General features: G+C 41.1%; 1 protein-coding gene across 1 annotated transcript in view; it reads left to right on the forward strand.

Annotated features, from left to right (window-relative positions):
* The window catches only part of mtr (5-methyltetrahydrofolate-homocysteine methyltransferase), a 106,493-nt gene that overhangs the window by 45,812 nt on the left and 44,006 nt on the right, over positions 1 to 16,675 (forward strand). Inside the window, exons 12-18 of the mRNA XM_030077580.1 lie at positions 1,151 to 1,230; positions 2,043 to 2,155; positions 2,242 to 2,382; positions 3,577 to 3,762; positions 3,878 to 4,057; positions 12,323 to 12,439; positions 15,893 to 16,033. Coding sequence (XP_029933440.1) covers positions 1,151 to 1,230; positions 2,043 to 2,155; positions 2,242 to 2,382; positions 3,577 to 3,762; positions 3,878 to 4,057; positions 12,323 to 12,439; positions 15,893 to 16,033 — 958 coding nt within the window. The remainder of the gene's footprint in view (positions 1 to 1,150; positions 1,231 to 2,042; positions 2,156 to 2,241; positions 2,383 to 3,576; positions 3,763 to 3,877; positions 4,058 to 12,322; positions 12,440 to 15,892; positions 16,034 to 16,675) is intronic.

Raw genomic sequence — 16,675 nt, forward strand, 5'->3', positions numbered from 1 at the left:
TGAATGTAATTTGGTGTTAGAGGCTGTTATTAGACACTAACACCAAATTATACTGTAGGTTGTCACCAAATATACTATTGGGAATGTAATATCTCTGTAAAGTATAAGTAATCAACAAATGTACGGCTATCTTAAACAGAAAGGTTGTTTTAAGGTACAACATGGACAGTGATTATCCTACTTATACTATGGTCATTTACCATCAATATAAAGGAAAGAGGAGAAAAGAAGATAAAAAATTACATCAGTGTGTTTTCCCTCCTTGTCATTAATTTATCAAGTGGATAACTCAGCTGTGCTGCTGCAGTTGATAACGAGTAAGCTTTGACCGTTGTGCTTTTTAATGTTCCTATGGTTACGCAGTGATTAAAATTGAGCCGAGCTAGGTGTGCAATATACGGTTTTAGCACACACCTACTCAGAAAAGAGTATCCACCCAGGCCATGGTATAAAAAAAAATTGGACACCACATTTAATGCTTTATGACTCCAAAGTATATAATTAGAAACTATACTTTCACTTCACTTCACTTAATTGATTGTCCCAAAAGGGCGATTTGGTTTGCATCAGACCTCGTACAAATCACATTTAAAAAAAAACAAAAAAACCCCACATAAAACACACAGTGCACAAGTAGCAAGTAGCAAGCATCGGCCCACCACAGTAGTACATTTCATGAAAGCACCATTCACGTTAAAGTGCATAATAAGTACCGGTAAAATAAATACCTTTGTGCTTCTAGGGGTAAAACATTTATGTTAATATTTATGTTGTAGGCTAGTTAGTCATTTTAAGTAAATGTCAATTACTTAAATTTTTATTCTTGTCCATCATAACAGAGAGTAATTTGCCACCTGTTTGAATGAAACTTTGCGATAACTTAAAGTGCAACCATGCCTCTGCTAGTGGAGACAGCCCTCATAGATTGTTGGCAGGCCCTGAAAAGTTTGTAGCTACATTAATTAAACTGATTACGTCTGATGATTATACCACAACATGAAGTGATATTCATATATGTTCTCAGTATAAAATGTAATGTCACCCACACAGTATAAGCCTCTTTCTGATTTTGTCATCTCTCGCTGTCATTCTTGGACTCACTAACATGTTTAAATCTCCCTCTTGGGTTCCTCCATCCATGCCTATCTAGAGCCATATCTGAGGCTGTAAAAGACTTACCACCAAGAAGACCCCTTGCTGACATTCATCAAGACTATATGCTCCTCTCAGGTAAAGCTTTTCTCACTGCTTTTGCAGTGTAATGGTCACAAAATCCTTCTTCATCCTTAATTTTCTGCCACTTAACTTGTATGGGTAATGGTGGCAGCAGGCTGAAGAGGTCAGCTCACATGGTCCCAGATGGTCCCACCGGGGCTGTTATGTATCGAGTGGATGCGTAACAGCCCCGGTGGGACGATGACATCATGTCATCAGTCCCTTCATGCCAGGCCCACTACGAGCTATGCAGAGTGTGGCACCTGATATAGCTGCTGGACAATGGGGCGATATCAGTGATCTCCAGAGAGAGTGAAGGTTGCTTTGTGACTGGTCATCATCCTGTGCTGCTGTGGCTGTTTCACCCACCTTTGTCAAGGTCTCCTGCTGTTTGGCTCTGTTTTCTTTGGTATGTCTGAAAGTGTGTTTTCTTTTTGTGATTTTACATTATTGTTTTTAATTATTTACCTACATGGTCGACACCTGTTACACACCTGACTGGCCAGAAAAGGGCCCCTCTCACTCTGTGGTCCTTCTCTATATATGGGTTTTTTGGGCAGTTTTTTTTTGTCTGCCAGGAGGGTTAATTTGGGGTGCTTGTCTTATTGATGTGTTGTAAACGTGTGCATCTGTAAAGCCCTTTGAGACTGTAAAAATGATTTTGAGCTGTAAGTAAGTCTGAACTTGAATTTAGAGTTGAATGGGACACAACAGGACAAGCTATATCACCACATAAACGTCCTTGAATCTGGTCTTTTCCAAGCGCCTCCTTCTCTAGAATGTATATACAGGGTGCTCAGGGTTTCAAATGTCGCCCTGGATTCTAGGTTTGGAGCCTTTCAAGATTGGCCCTTACACCAACTTTGTGAACATTGGTGAGCGCTGCAACGTGGCTGGGTCACGCAAGTTCGCTAAGCTGATCATGGCAGGAAACTATGAGGTAAGACAGATTTTCAATTACATGGTGGTGGGAGTCTAAGTTACATAATCCTTTATTTGACATGTTCTTGCCTGTTTTCTCTTCAGGAGGCACTAAGTATTGCTAAGGGCCAGGTAGAGATGGGAGCCCAGGTCCTTGATATAAACATGGATGAAGGAATGCTTGAGGGGCCAACAGCAATGGCCCGATTTTGTAACCTCATTGCATCTGAACCAGACATTGCACGGGTAGGAGATTAAGTTTAGATTTATTTAAATTTTGTTTTGTCATTTTTGAGACATATAGTTAATGACATGATGTGAAACCAATGCAAATGTGTAATAACATGACATCACTTATATACATTGTAGTTAAATGTAATACATTATCAGTCAGATGAAAAACTGTGTCGAGGCTGCATTCTTTTTAGTTAGTGTACTTGGTTTAAAGGAGGTCTGACGGTGAAGTTCAACATATGATGCTGTGGCACCTGTACACACATTCTATTTCTTATTCTCATTCTATTTCTATTTCTTATAATTTCACTTATGCTTATGTATATTTTTCTCTCAAGAATTTGAGCAACTCTTTTTTTTTTTTTGTCATTTCTGCTTTATTAAACAGTGACAGAACAGAGAGATGGGAAAGAACCAGAAGAAAAGAAGCATATTTAACCCCTAAATGATTCCAGATTTCATCTAAGCACATAAAAATATGTGTCTTCTTAACTGCCATCTGGTGATTTTCACCAATGCACAGTAATAAATAAATACATACATACATACATAGTTCCATTGACTGCTGTTTATTTTAGTACATTTAGCCTTGTTTTAGCGCTCTGTTGCCCCCTGGAGGCAGCTTCACATACTATTTTTGGTTTATAATTAATACTGTCAGTGACAGCTGGAAATGACATGCATGGACATGAATGTTTTTTTTTTTTTTTAAGATCATAGTTTGGCATGTCTGCTTCATTTGATAGTCACAATAGACAGACAGGAAAGGCAGGGGACAGAAAGGGGATTACATGCAGCAAAGGGTATGGGTTCAGATTTGAACCTAGGCCAGTGTGGTGAGGACTCGATATGTGGTGATATGTCGTATACGCTCTAACAGTTAAGCTACCGAGGTGCCCTGGACGCACATATTCTGTGAAAGTGAGGAGTACCGGCTCATTTTAGGGGACATTTGTAATAATCCGAATTTCAATCAAATGCAGCAGATGACTTATTCTCTTCCTCCTCCAACTTTCTTTCTTAATGACTTTCTGCCCCCTCTGTTCTCTTCTCACTTTGTCAAGATGGCTGTATTTTTAACTGCTATTCCAGTTTTGTTTCTCTTCTGAAAATGCCTGATTGCAATACTGAATCATTAGACTTGCTCAGCAAACCAGTATTCTCTGCCCACCTCATCTTCCTCTTGCTCCTCCTTTCCCTCCCCAGGTTCCTTTGTGCATTGACTCCTCTAACTTCTCAGTGATTGAGGCAGGGTTGAAGTGCTGTCAGGGGAAGTGTATAGTGAACAGCATCAGTCTCAAAGAAGGGGAGGAGGAGTTCCTAAGCAGAGCTGCCACTGTGAGGCGTTATGGGGCTGCCGTGGTGGTCATGGCCTTTGATGAGGAGGGGCAGGTCAGGAGTTTCACACAAACACACAAACACACACACACACACACACACACACACACACACACACACACACACACACACACACACACTGACAGGTTTGCTGTCCTCTCCTCTCCAGGCCACAGATACAGAGCGTAAAGTGGAGATCTGTACTCGAGCTTACAAGCTGCTGGTCAACAATGTAGGATTTGACCCCAATGACATCATATTTGATCCCAACATCCTCACCATTGGCACAGGCATGGAAGAGCATAATGACTACGCAATCAACTTCATCACAGCCACCAAGGTTATCAAGGTAGTGTGTTCACACAATGTGCATGCACCCTGAGCTGAGATATATTCAGGCTGAATATATCAGTATGAATATATCTCATGCCTTATTTTGATGGGTTAGGGTTAGTGATTATGCTATAATCACTTAAATACATTTTTTATTTCATTAATCTACACTCAGTACCCCATAATGACTCTGAATACTTTCCTTTTTACTAAATTTGCAAAACTTTCTAAAATTCTGTTTTCACTTTGTCATTTTCAGGTATAGTGTAGATTAATGAGAGAAAAAATGAATTTAAATGATTGTAGCTCAGACTGCAGCATAACAAAAGTGAAAAAAGAAAGGGGGTCTGAATACTTTCTGAATGCACTGTACATTGCATACAGGATCTCCAAAGTGTCAAACTTTCAGGGATGACTCAATGAGGAAATATTCACACAGAATTAAAATAAACATTTCTAAAGTCTACACAGTATCTGAGTGGAGCAGAGGAGGGAGAGGTAAAGTGTAAGAGAGTAATTTATCCATGTAACCCATCGAAACCAAAGATGGTCACATGTTCACCCCAAAAGTTTGAATTTCCATCAAACCTGAATCTGGCAACAGTGCTGGTCTGGAGCAGGCCCATGGCATAGGAAGTTTATTTGTCATTATACAACAGATTGTACAACGAAATTAGTAGGGCTGGAGTCAACCAAAGAAAATCTTGGTCGACTAAAGTCCTGAAATTTCAACCAAAAGTCGACTAATCGGGGGACAGCAGGAATACCAAAAAAAAAAAAAAAAAGTTACTATTTTTAGATTAATTAACCGGGCAGTAGCCTACCTGGTAGCCTTGAGCAGCTAAATGAATTATAAATAAACATAAACAACTACTATTTGCAGTATATTAAATCGTTTTTGACCTAATTATTTTGCACTGAATGACACACTGGAGTCGGTCGCCTCTGACAGCGTCCATTTGTTTTTCACAGTGTGATCTGTTTTTGAAACGCCTTCCTTCACTATGAATGCGTCCATGTTGGCATGTGGAAATTTACTGGAACTCACTTCCACTATTATTCCAGCCTCGCACTGTGCATGTCCTCGCACATAGCAAGGCTGAACATCGGAGCTCAGCTTCACGGCTGAGACATGAATAGACTATTAACTTATACTTTTACTCTTAAACACAAAAAAGCAAGTCCACTTTTTAGAAAGAAAGAATATTTATTAAACAAACCAGCTGAAGGCGTGAGCAGTTGCTTACCACAGTAGCATGTACAAATTCCACACAAACGGGCTCAGCCGTTTGGACTTTTAGTAACTCAAAAACATGTCAAGGCTGATTGAACATTTTTTGAAACGCCATAAAATTACAACGGGTTATGAAGTAGCCTACTTTTAGACCGAAACGAAATAAAGTGCATAACTGAATAAAGCATAGGCTCAAACAAACAGTGGGCACAGCGCGATTGCGCATTATAGGCTCCAAAATAAATAAATAAATAAATAAAATGGCGTGCCGAAATCCGATAAACAATCCTAGAACTATTCACTACACTACTCACAAAAAGTTAGGGATATTCGGCTTTCGGGTGAAATTTCAAGATGAAGTTAAAATGCATTATAACCTCTACAGGTGAACTTAATGCGACCTTCTGTAAACTTTTGAATGCACATGTCCAACTGTTCAATGTTTCAGTACTTTTTGCACAAGTTGCTGTTCTCTAACAAGGAGTTTAACGGCAAAATTGAATGAATGAATCAACCAATAAATTTCCTGGTTCAATTAGAATTGGCATTTAAACAGTCCTCCTCATCATGCTGTTCACATCTTGACATCATGAGACCAAGACAACATGTCAGTACAGAACTGCCCTACACTTTGTGAATGGTACAGTGACAAGCCCATGCTACCTGAATAACATCATTAATCCAGTCATTGTGCCCCTGCATGAACAACACAGGCCTAATTTCATCTTCATGGATGACAATGCTCCAGCTCATTGAGGTCGTATCATTAGGGAATGGTTGCTGGAGACTGGGGTACCTCAAATGGAGTGGTCTGCACTTTCTCAGACCTGAATCCCATAGAAAACCTATGGGATCAGCTGAGTCGCCATGTAGAGGCTCGGAGCTCTGTACCCCAGAACCTCAATGTCCTGAGGGCCGCCCTTCAAGATGAGTGGGATGCCATGCCTCAGCAGACAATAACTCGAGTTGTGAACAGCATGAGACATCGTTGTCAAGCTGTAATTGCTGTAATTGATGAATTGTCATGTGATCAATTAATTGATCACATGACAAGTTATTGAGACACTGACATTTTTTGTTGTGGTATATCCACCACTGTTGTTGGCTTTTGTTTCAAGAAATTGTTTGAGATGAGGAAATCACCAGTGTATGCTTCTACTTAAATGCCCTACTTTCATGATATAATATCACTGTAGCGTGAACATTTTACATTTTCCATAAATTTCACCCAAAAGCCAAATGGGCCCTATCTTGCGCCAGACTCCTTAAACCCGCTATTTGCGGATTTAGGATTTAGGAAGAGGCGTTCCCCCGTAAAAGTTGCTACCTTGTGCACCTCCCGCTATCCGCAAAACACCTGCGCTACCCGCTATATTATGCATAGGTGTGTTTTGGGTGTTACGCCAGCTAAACCAATCAGTGTGCCAGGTGCCATTGCCTTTAAGGGCAGGATGCGCTATCCTAAATCCTAAATCCTAAACCCGCGATGAAGAGGGGGAGGTAGATTTTCTCAGGGCTTCTACTGAGGCTAAAGCAAGTTGGCTTTATATACATATTATATATTTTATTATAGGCGAGTTAATTCGGGAGGTGGAGCCACATGTGTCCAAGTGGACGTGTCACAAGGTTGTACTGATTGAGTAAAATCCCCGGGCCACACCACACACACACACAGGAGGCAGAGGTGGAACTATGTGTAAACTAATTTATTGACAAGGTAGATTGGGCAAATAAAATATTAAAAATAAAAATATAGCACAGCTGCTGGCTTATGATAAAACAATAAAACGTGCTGGTGTAAATGTCCAATTAAAACAGTCTTTCCTCTAAACAGTCTATATGAGTAATATACTCAGTCCATTCCGGCGGCGTCCTGGTATCAGTCGGACCGTGTGCGTGGCGAGGCTCCGTCGGGGCGCGCATTGAAGCCGTCTGGGCGCGCTCTCGTAACAGCCCAAACTTTAGGGATAGCGGATAGCAGGTGGTCAGGACCACCCGCTACCCGCTTTCCCTAAAGTGTGTGCGCAAGATAGCAACTTTAGGGATAGCGCATGAAACACGCCCACGGACACACCTCCAGGCGCAAATGACGGAGTCGGCATAACGAATAGCGGGTAGCGGGTGGCGCAAGATACCGTTTAGGGATAGCGGAAGTTCCTAAATCCGCAATTTGCGGGTAGCGGGTAGTGGCAGCGGATAGCGGGTGGCACAAGATAGGGCCCAAATATCCCTAACTTTTTGTGAGTAGTGTAAATGTGCACAATTAGCCTATAAAATGGCATTAGTGTCCACAACGAAATAATGTAAAAACAAGGGAATAATTAGGCTACAAAAATAAATAAGGTGCACAATCGGCAAGCAAGGCATCATAAATTTTTACCCAGTCTCTCGGGAAATGCGTGAAACTGTCACGTCTAGTAGCCTACTTTTAGACCGAAAGAAATAAAGTGCATAACTGAACAATAAGGCTCAAACAAATACAAACAGTGAGCACAGCGAAATTGTGCATTGGCAAAAAAACAAAAGAAAAAAGAAAAAAAAAAATTCTGAAATCGAATAAACAATCCTAGAAATAAATGTGCACAATTAGCCTATAAAATGGCATTAGTGTCCAAAACGAAATAATGTAAAAACAAGGAAATAATTAGGCTACAAAAATAAATAAGGTACACAATTGGCAAGCAAGGCATCATAAGTTTCAACCCAGTCTCTCGGGAAATGCGTGAAACTGTCACGTCTTTTAATCAAACTGTGAGGAATGAAAAATAGTACTGAAACAAATGGCTACTCACAGAGATTACAATCAGTGTCCACTGTCCACTATCCACACTTTTTTGTGTTGTGTGCAAGAAACACCAGCATATCCACGTTCTTTGGAAGGAGACAGCTTCTTGATTTGTTGACAATAAATCCTGTCTTGCGCTCAGAAGGCGTGGATGTTGCAGGGATACAGAGCAGTCGCTTTGCGACTCGGGCCAGGCTTGGGTATCTGTCTTGGTTTTTTTTCCACCACCCCAATGGTCCAGAGTCAACTTTGGTTCTGTCAAGAAGATAGTTTTTCATTTCTTCTGTGCTTCTCCCATCTGATGCTGTGGAAACCAGATCTTCCTCATCTCCGCACAACAGCATAGCAATCTCCTTCTCTTTGTCGGTTTTCTATTTTTTTGACACATGTTGCTCCTCACCTCCAGGTTCACCTGTGCCTGTGGTTGCGCTGAGTGCACTCAGTCGGTCTGCCAGCTGTGCAACTACTGTATAGGCCTCGTCTCGTTTGGCATCATCCAGAAAAGACAGCTGCTTAAAACAAGGGTCTACTACTGCAGCTGTAATGTATACACTGTTAGTCATCATCAGTCGGTTTTTAAGCTCCCACCTACTGTCAATTTCGCCGACCAGCTTGCTTTTCATTTTTTTGGTAATGGGGCTGTCATCATCTTTGATGTCCAGGTGACGATTCTTCAAGTTTGCCAGCATGGGTACTGTAGCAGACAGCAGGACATGTTGTCCTCTTCAGACAGCAGCTCGGTCAGGGTTATCATCGGTTTCAGCACATTTTTAATGTCCTCTATCGCATTCCACTGAAATGGTAAGGTCCAGGTCCAGTGTACTGCTCTCGTTCTTCTTGGTGAAGTTTGGGTCAGAAAGCACGGTGGTAATGGGCCAGCGTTGCTCCAGCAGTTGCTCCAGCAGTTGCTCCAGCAGTTGCTCCAGCAGTTGCTCCAGCAGTTGCTCCAACATTGACTATGTGGAGTTCCAACGTGTAGAGACATCCTGGATCAGTTCATGCTGAGGGACATTTTGCTGCTCCTGCTTCTGTTTTAGCCCAGTTTTTGCTTTGTGTCCCTTTTTGAAATGTCCCACGAGATGATGCGCTGCAGCCACGGCGTGGAAAATTTGGTCTTGTTTGAGTGCAGCGTTAATACAGAGCTGCAAAGTGTGCCTGGCGCACCTGACGCTCTGCACCTCTGGCCATTCATGTGATTCCTTTAGTGTTTCCACACAGAGTGCCATTTTAGCCGCATTGTCACATACAACAGAAACTCTCTTGCTTCTGGGATTGCAAAGGCATCGGCAACTTCAGAGAGTTGCGCAGCGATGTTTTTGCCCGTGTGCGCCTCTTCCATTTGTTTTGTCTCAAGCACAAGACTCAATAAAATGGGCAGTCACTGTCATATATGACTCCATTGGTTCCAAAACTTTTAACAAGTTCTTAAAACCTCGGCCCTCCACAACACCAATGGGCCTCGTATCCTGAGCAATAAAATCGACAATGCCCTGCTAGTCCAGTCATTTTATGAAAAAACCTAGGACAACAAAACTCAACGCGCGAATTAAAGGTTACTATATATACAGTAACTTTTTAATTGATTGTTATATAGTAAACTTTTAATTCAAGGTTACTATATATAAATAGTAACCTTTTAATTCACTGTTTAAATGGCTCTTCTGGCATTTATTCCTTATATTCCTTATTAGCGTATCAAATCAGATAATGTGTGATATGCATGTGTAAACAGAATAATTCAAAGAACTTGTAATTGACTTTTTTTCTTGTCTTTATGTGTGTAATCAACTTGTGAATTATTATAATGATATCTGAAAGTAAAATTTGGAACCCCTTTCCCCTGTGTGTTTAAAAACAGTGTTCTTTGTTAATGTCTGGTCATAAATAGGTGATTTTCAAAACTTTCCACCAATAGAATTTCTTGGGACTTTTTTCTCTCACTCAGGACAAACTGAGGATACAAAATCAGTTGAGTTTGCTTCTTTTGCAATTTGTCCTAGGTTGACCCCAATTTTGGCCTAAAATTACTGGACTATGCGTTTTTTTCGTTTGGATGACATCCAAACATCCAGCGTGGTCTGGGTGTATCTGGGGGAAGCTGCCGTCGTCGCGGGTGTGTGCGCCTGCAGTTATAAAACGATTATTAGACTAAAACTTTCAAATATGCCACTTCTGATATGTTTATACTCAAAACTGACGGAGCAACCTAACGCAGACATGTTAGCTTACCGTTTTTAGGTGATATGCCATGTTGGTGGTGGAGCTGTGATATGCAAACTTTGCAAACAAAAGTTTGCATATTGCCTTTCTCCTGGAGCTCTGGCAGCAGTTTGTTTAGCCAATTAGAAGACAGAGTCAGCATCTCTCCACTGCTTGGCCGACTGTTTTCTGAGTGACATGTGGTCAGGCCAATCACAAGCAAATAACTGAAACCTACGCTGCTCAGCAGAGCTCAACGGTACTCACCGGTAAATGGGAATTATCATCTTATATAGATCTATATTATGTATGATTGTCATGGCTACCGCAGAGCATGGTGTTATACAACCGTACATGTTTGAGCCCAACTCAGATCCCGAACCACAGACAGCAGGAGACACCTAACCACCTCAAATCCATTTATTACAGGATGTTTCAGAATGGTAAGTTATGTTTGTTAAATATGTTGTAATGTTAACAAGCAAATGTCACAGTATGGAGTAACGCTAATCAAAATAAGAATGTCTGATAAAATGTAACGTGTTTTTACAAAAATGAATGTGAAAACTCCATTCATGTAATGACAGGCTTAGTCACTATTTGGCGATCCAGTTAACTGCTATAACGCTATCAACGGTACTAATGAAAAACTTTACAACTTCCAAAAATGTTACTGTATTTATGAGACAGAAAAAAATCATGTACCGGTTGCGGACTTGACATTGGTCCAGACAATGTGGGGTCAGCAGTGTGCTTTACCAATAGTTTCTTCACAAAACTGGCATTGTATTGCTGGCAATACAATGCCCAGGCTGGAGGATGTATGTCACTACCATCTAGATTACCTGTTAGGATATTCTGTTATTCTGTTGTTGTCATTTGTCCCAGTTTGTCCTTATCTCCCTGTCTCTGTCCCCTTTTCTGTCTCTCTCTCACCTCTTCACCCAGCCGGTAGAGGTAGATGACCGCCCACCCTGAGTCTGGTTCTACCTGAGGGTTCTTCCTATTAAAGGGGAGTTTTACCTTGCCACTGTCACCAAGAGCATGCTCAGGAGGGAATTTGTTGGGTTTCTTTCTTTTTTCTTCTGTAATTTATAGAGCATGGTCTTTACCTGCTCTACCTGTAAAGCATCAAGACATAACTTCTGTTGTGATTTGACGCTATATAAATAAAGATCAATTAATTGATTGTCGGGTTGATAAAACAATCAGCGCTGAAATGAGCTGAACAGACAAGCAAATTTGGACTAAAATCCTGTGGACCCGGGAATAAATTGACATCAGCCACTGGTCTCTAACCTGTGTTTCTTTTGGAAGACTGCAGTGAAACACGAGTCTCCTTGCATCCGTCTATGGCGCAGCAACATCCTTTGGCATGTTGCTAACTTGTTATCTTGTTGCCTGAGGAGCGGAGGCGGGCTTGCTAGTTGAAGTGGGCGGAGTCGCCCTCTTTGTGACATCACAAAGAGGCGCTTGTTTTACAGGGAGAGTTTCAAAGAATGAGCTGTGTGCACTTCTCTGTTTATCACAGGTTTAATGCTTGGGACAGTATTTATGTGGCCCCGAGACCTTCCCTATCATGAAAAAACAACGAAAATTGCATTTTTCATGCCATGGGGCCTTTGAAACACTCCACAACATATAGTACAGTGACAAAAAGATAAATTGTGCGAATGAACATGAAACAGCAGCAGCAGATGAGTGTCACAACCCACAGTGAAGAAGTGATGGTCACATTGTATTCAGTGCTTGTATGGCATGTGGAATAAAAGACTTCTTATCAATGTTCCGGCCTGCCTTTGGAACCCTCAATCTGCAGCCAGATGGGAGCAGTTCAAACTCTGAATTCAAAGGGTGTGAAGCATCTTCAGATATCTGTCTGGCCTTCCTGACAACTGCTTTGTCAAACACTTCACAGAGTTGCTGTTGCGGCTTCAAAACCACCTTCCCTGCAGTATTAACAAGTTTCTTAGCCAGGTTGGTTCATAGTCTAAAAGGCCACCTTCGATTTCCTGATTTTGTTTTGTGTGTGTGTGTGTGTGTGTGTGTGTTTGTGTGTGTAGGAGACATTACCAGGAGCCAGGGTGAGTGGAGGTCTGTCCAACCTGTCTTTCTCCTTCAGAGGAATGGAGGCCATCAGAGAAGCCATGCATGGAGCATTTCTATACCATGCCATCAAGGTACATACACTCACGCACTGTGAAACTAATGTTGACCAAGAAATTTGTGGTCAGTTTTACACATCTCCCTGACATCGAAGTCTCACTTACTTTTCACAAACCCAGTTAACACAGCCACTAACACGTGTCAGTTTGGAGTAAACTGAATAATTTTAACTTTCACTTTTAGTTTTAGTTACCAGGAGTGTATTAGTTTTAGGCAGAAGATAATATAGACCTGTGAGCAAACGATACATACATTTTAGCCTATAATTTATAATACGTAGGGCTTAAAGTACTCCGTCGTGGTGCTGGATTTCCGGCTTGACGGACATTCTGGTATTTTTTTTTTTTTTTTGGCAACAATTTGTTAGTTAGCATTTAACGAATAATCTTCTGATTTTCAGCAAAGCACATGGGTAGATCCACCAATAGTATAGTGTTATCAAACTCAGTTGGCCAATAACAGCTAAGTGGGGAGGGTCTAAAAACAGCAAGCTGTGTGCGTTTTGTGCAACAGATGGACGCGTCAGTCTACCTTCCGGTAGAGTAGATCCGGCAGAGCTAAGCAACGTCGAAGTAGAGTGGAGTAGGGCAGAGAGATGGAAGCAAAATACATTCAGTGTTTCCCCTAGCATTCTATTGGCGGGGCACAGCGCCCACCCCCCTGACACTCTAAATTAATTTTCAAAGTAAAAAATAAATAAAATCACAACAGACATAATTTAACATCACGTTTCTGTACCCGCACTCATCCACATGCAGACAGAGAGAGGAGATCAGAGGAGAATCACACCTGTACCCACGTAAGTGAAATAAATAATTCATGTTGCGTTGGCTGCAGCCGCCTGAAAAACAGGCGAAAATATTGGCGTTTTTTAAAACGCACAGCGTGGCAGCCTGAGTCGACCACCAGTGGTGAAGATGAGTGCGTTTGCACTCCTCCGGTCCCGGTCCAAGTCGAATGGACACCCACACGGGCGTTTAAAGCACTACTGCCGCTGTTACTCACAACCAGAGCCTATTCTATTACTATAGATTGATATAATATAGATGGGTCAATGGGTAGCTACAAATCTGAAGAATATTGAGCAATTTATAAATCCCCACTCTCCACCCTCTAAAATGTTTGTGTATTTTGGCGGGTGGAGGGGGGTACACAGTAAACAGTAAAGAATCAGCAAAACTGAGGTAACTGTGGGTCAATAGGTTATAGTCAGCCAGCCCCCCCACACCCCCCCACCCACTTCAGGTTTCAGGCTCAGGAACATTTTTCACTTTAAGCCCTGAATACGAGTGTAGGATTAAAAAAAAAAAGCACACATATCCAACAATACTATTCAGCATGTCACAGACTTGGTTAACTTCATTTTAACAGACGCTTTAGTGAACCTAGTTATTTTATTTCTTCATCCATGGCAGTGATGGGAGGTTTCATTTTCTTACAAATGATGAATGTAGTATCTTTTGTGCAAAAAAAAAAAAAAAAAACACCAAAAAAAGAGTTTTTTTTCTAAATGGTTCCAGTTTTGCATACACAAGCACCCCGTTTGCTTGTTTTTGCTCTTTCATCCCTCATTTACAGTTACAGTACTTTGCTTGGGTGGAAAGTTTACAACAAATTAATCAGTGAGGCGGTCTATTGCTCCCTCTGTAGTGTGTGATGTGCCATTACTTTCAAATTTTGTAGCGTATGCATGTTTAAGATTAGAGAGAGCATCTGTGCAGATTCTCCTATTGCGCATGATGCAGCCCAAATCAGTTAAGATTAAAACTCCTGTAGTCTGATCCAGACCTAAAGGTACAATACGTAATACCATATTTCACCAATTAATCGCCCGGCCGCATATAGCCGCCTGGTTCTTATAAACGCTTGGGCTCTGCACCCATTTTGCATATTAAACGCCCACCCGAATAACCGCCGGGGTGATTATTTGCATTATATTGAGGTAACCCAAAATAAGGCTATTCACCTTATTTTTGCAGAAGTAAACAGTTAGCCGCACAGTTACAATAACTGTGCAGCACTTCTGTTTTCTGTCAAAATAAGAGAGCTAGCTAACGTTAGAAAAAAGGGTGTACCGTAATCTTAAATCGACCGACTGTAAATATGTTGGACAGTAACTGTCATCACAATAGTGGCCTGGTAATAATGGTGTAAAAATAAATAAAGGCCTGCAGTGAATAGCCACCTGGTTCTTTTAAACATCTGGGTCCAAGTTTATTTTGCGTATTAAACGCCCGGGCGATTAATTGGGGAAATACAGTAAGTTGCTTGTTCAAATGTACAAGTGACTATAACACAGTACTGAGGATTCATGAGTGCTGCTAATCAGTACCATTCAATCCACTGTTTTGTTATGGCTGCTGAGATGTTGACCTCTGAAAACAGCCAAACTAGCCTTGTTTTGTTTTTAGGACACAACCCCCCCATCCCCATCTCCACTAGCCACACACACACACACACACACACACACACTCTTTGGATTTTGGTAAATTACGATGTAGCTTTTCATAAACCAAATTGTGGTTTCACAGATTTCCATACTTTTCTCTCACTTTTTTATAGTTACAGCAGATGGCTTCATCTAGATCTATGTGTGTTCATCAAAGTATGCAAGTTTTTTTGTTTGTTTGTTTGTTTTTTTTTGCTACACAATAACAAGCTCCAACTTCTTGGCAGTTGGGCCTTACAGGGCTTGGAATTTTATGTTATAACTCTTCATGCCTCAGACCCTGTTGGCCTGAATACAATTTGTTTTCTTCTCACCATGAAGCTAGCTTACAATTGTGTATGCACAGCACATAAAATTCACCATGAAATGTGTTTGGTGAGAAACAGAATCAGTGCAGTGCCTTGTGGTGCTTAAGCTCTGCAAAAACTGAAATTGTTCTCTCCTAGCTAACTGGGCACTGCTTGCTAATTTACTTGCAACAGCATCCAGGCTGATGCTGGAGATGATTATGGAGGGCATCTGCTGAGTAAATGAGTCATTTTGCAACATTTTGCTGTGTCATCGTAGGCCTTCTTTTTTTCTTTCCCTTTCAGCTTCACCTCTCCTTTTTCTGTTTCTCCATACTGAGCAAAGCCACAACCTGTTCACTTTTAATAAACCACCTGTTCAGTTTACTAATTTAGAGAGGCCATTCTCAACAACAGCCTGGTCTTGAACGAAGAGCAAAAGTGACCAGTCGCATCTTGAATTGTCAGAATCAGCATTGATTGCTTGTTTGACCAATTGCCACTCCTTAAGCAAGTGTGGGTGGCAATAGGCAATTTTTACTTAATACTGAAGAGAAAGCCTGGGCAACATGCAGAACCAATTCAGTTTTGTTTTGTTTTGTTTTGTTTTTTGTTTTGTTTCCTTTCCTTTCCTTTCCTTTCCTTTCCTTTCCTTTCCTTTCATTTTAGTGACTGCAGGCCAAATTGGCCATCCACAAAATGACACTGTGTCACTTCTTTTTCTGTCCCAGGATGGTATGGATATGGGAATAGTGAATGCCGGGAACCTTCCGGTGTACGATGACATCGATAAAGAGCTGTTGTTACTGTGTGAGAACTTGATCTGGAACAGAGACAGTGATGCTACCGAGAAACTACTGACCTATGCACAGGTGCGTGTATACATACAGTATATACATTCAAACACACACCACAGTTATAGTTTTGTATTTTTCATTAGTTTTTATTTTTGTCATTTTTAATTTTTGCTTTCATTTCAGTTCAGTTTCAGTTAGTTTCTAGAGTGGGTTTATTAGGAGTCCAAGCCCAACTGGGCTGGGAGCCATGCTTTGCAAGCGCAGCGAGATCAATCTCCTGATATAGGCCACGCCCATTTCCGCCTATGTTTTCTTTTCGCAAATTCGCAATATTTGCGTGACCCAACTTTTCGAATTCCTCCTAGACCATACTGTTCCTGTCTCTAACTGGAAGTCTGGGAAACTAGCACATAAAAGGAAAACATAGAAGACTATCAATAAAAGATTGATACATATGAGAAAGGATTATAGGACTGACTGAAAAAGAATAAGAGGTGAATTCTCTGTTGCTCACTTTTCACAACAGTCTGTGTTCGCAGCAAATTTAAGTTGGTCATCCAAATACATATTTGTATGATTTTGCAGTGCCCACTTTTTCATTGTGAATGATGCACTCCTTTGCTGCCTCTCTCTTGTGTCTAAAATCAATAATCATTTTTTTGGTTTTGGATACGTTAAAATCTAAAAAGTTGTCATTCCACCAAGAAATAAAATCTG

Source organism: Myripristis murdjan, chromosome 19 (assembly GCF_902150065.1).
Source record: "Myripristis murdjan chromosome 19, fMyrMur1.1, whole genome shotgun sequence".
In the NCBI taxonomy this organism is placed as follows: domain Eukaryota; kingdom Metazoa; phylum Chordata; class Actinopteri; order Holocentriformes; family Holocentridae; genus Myripristis; species Myripristis murdjan.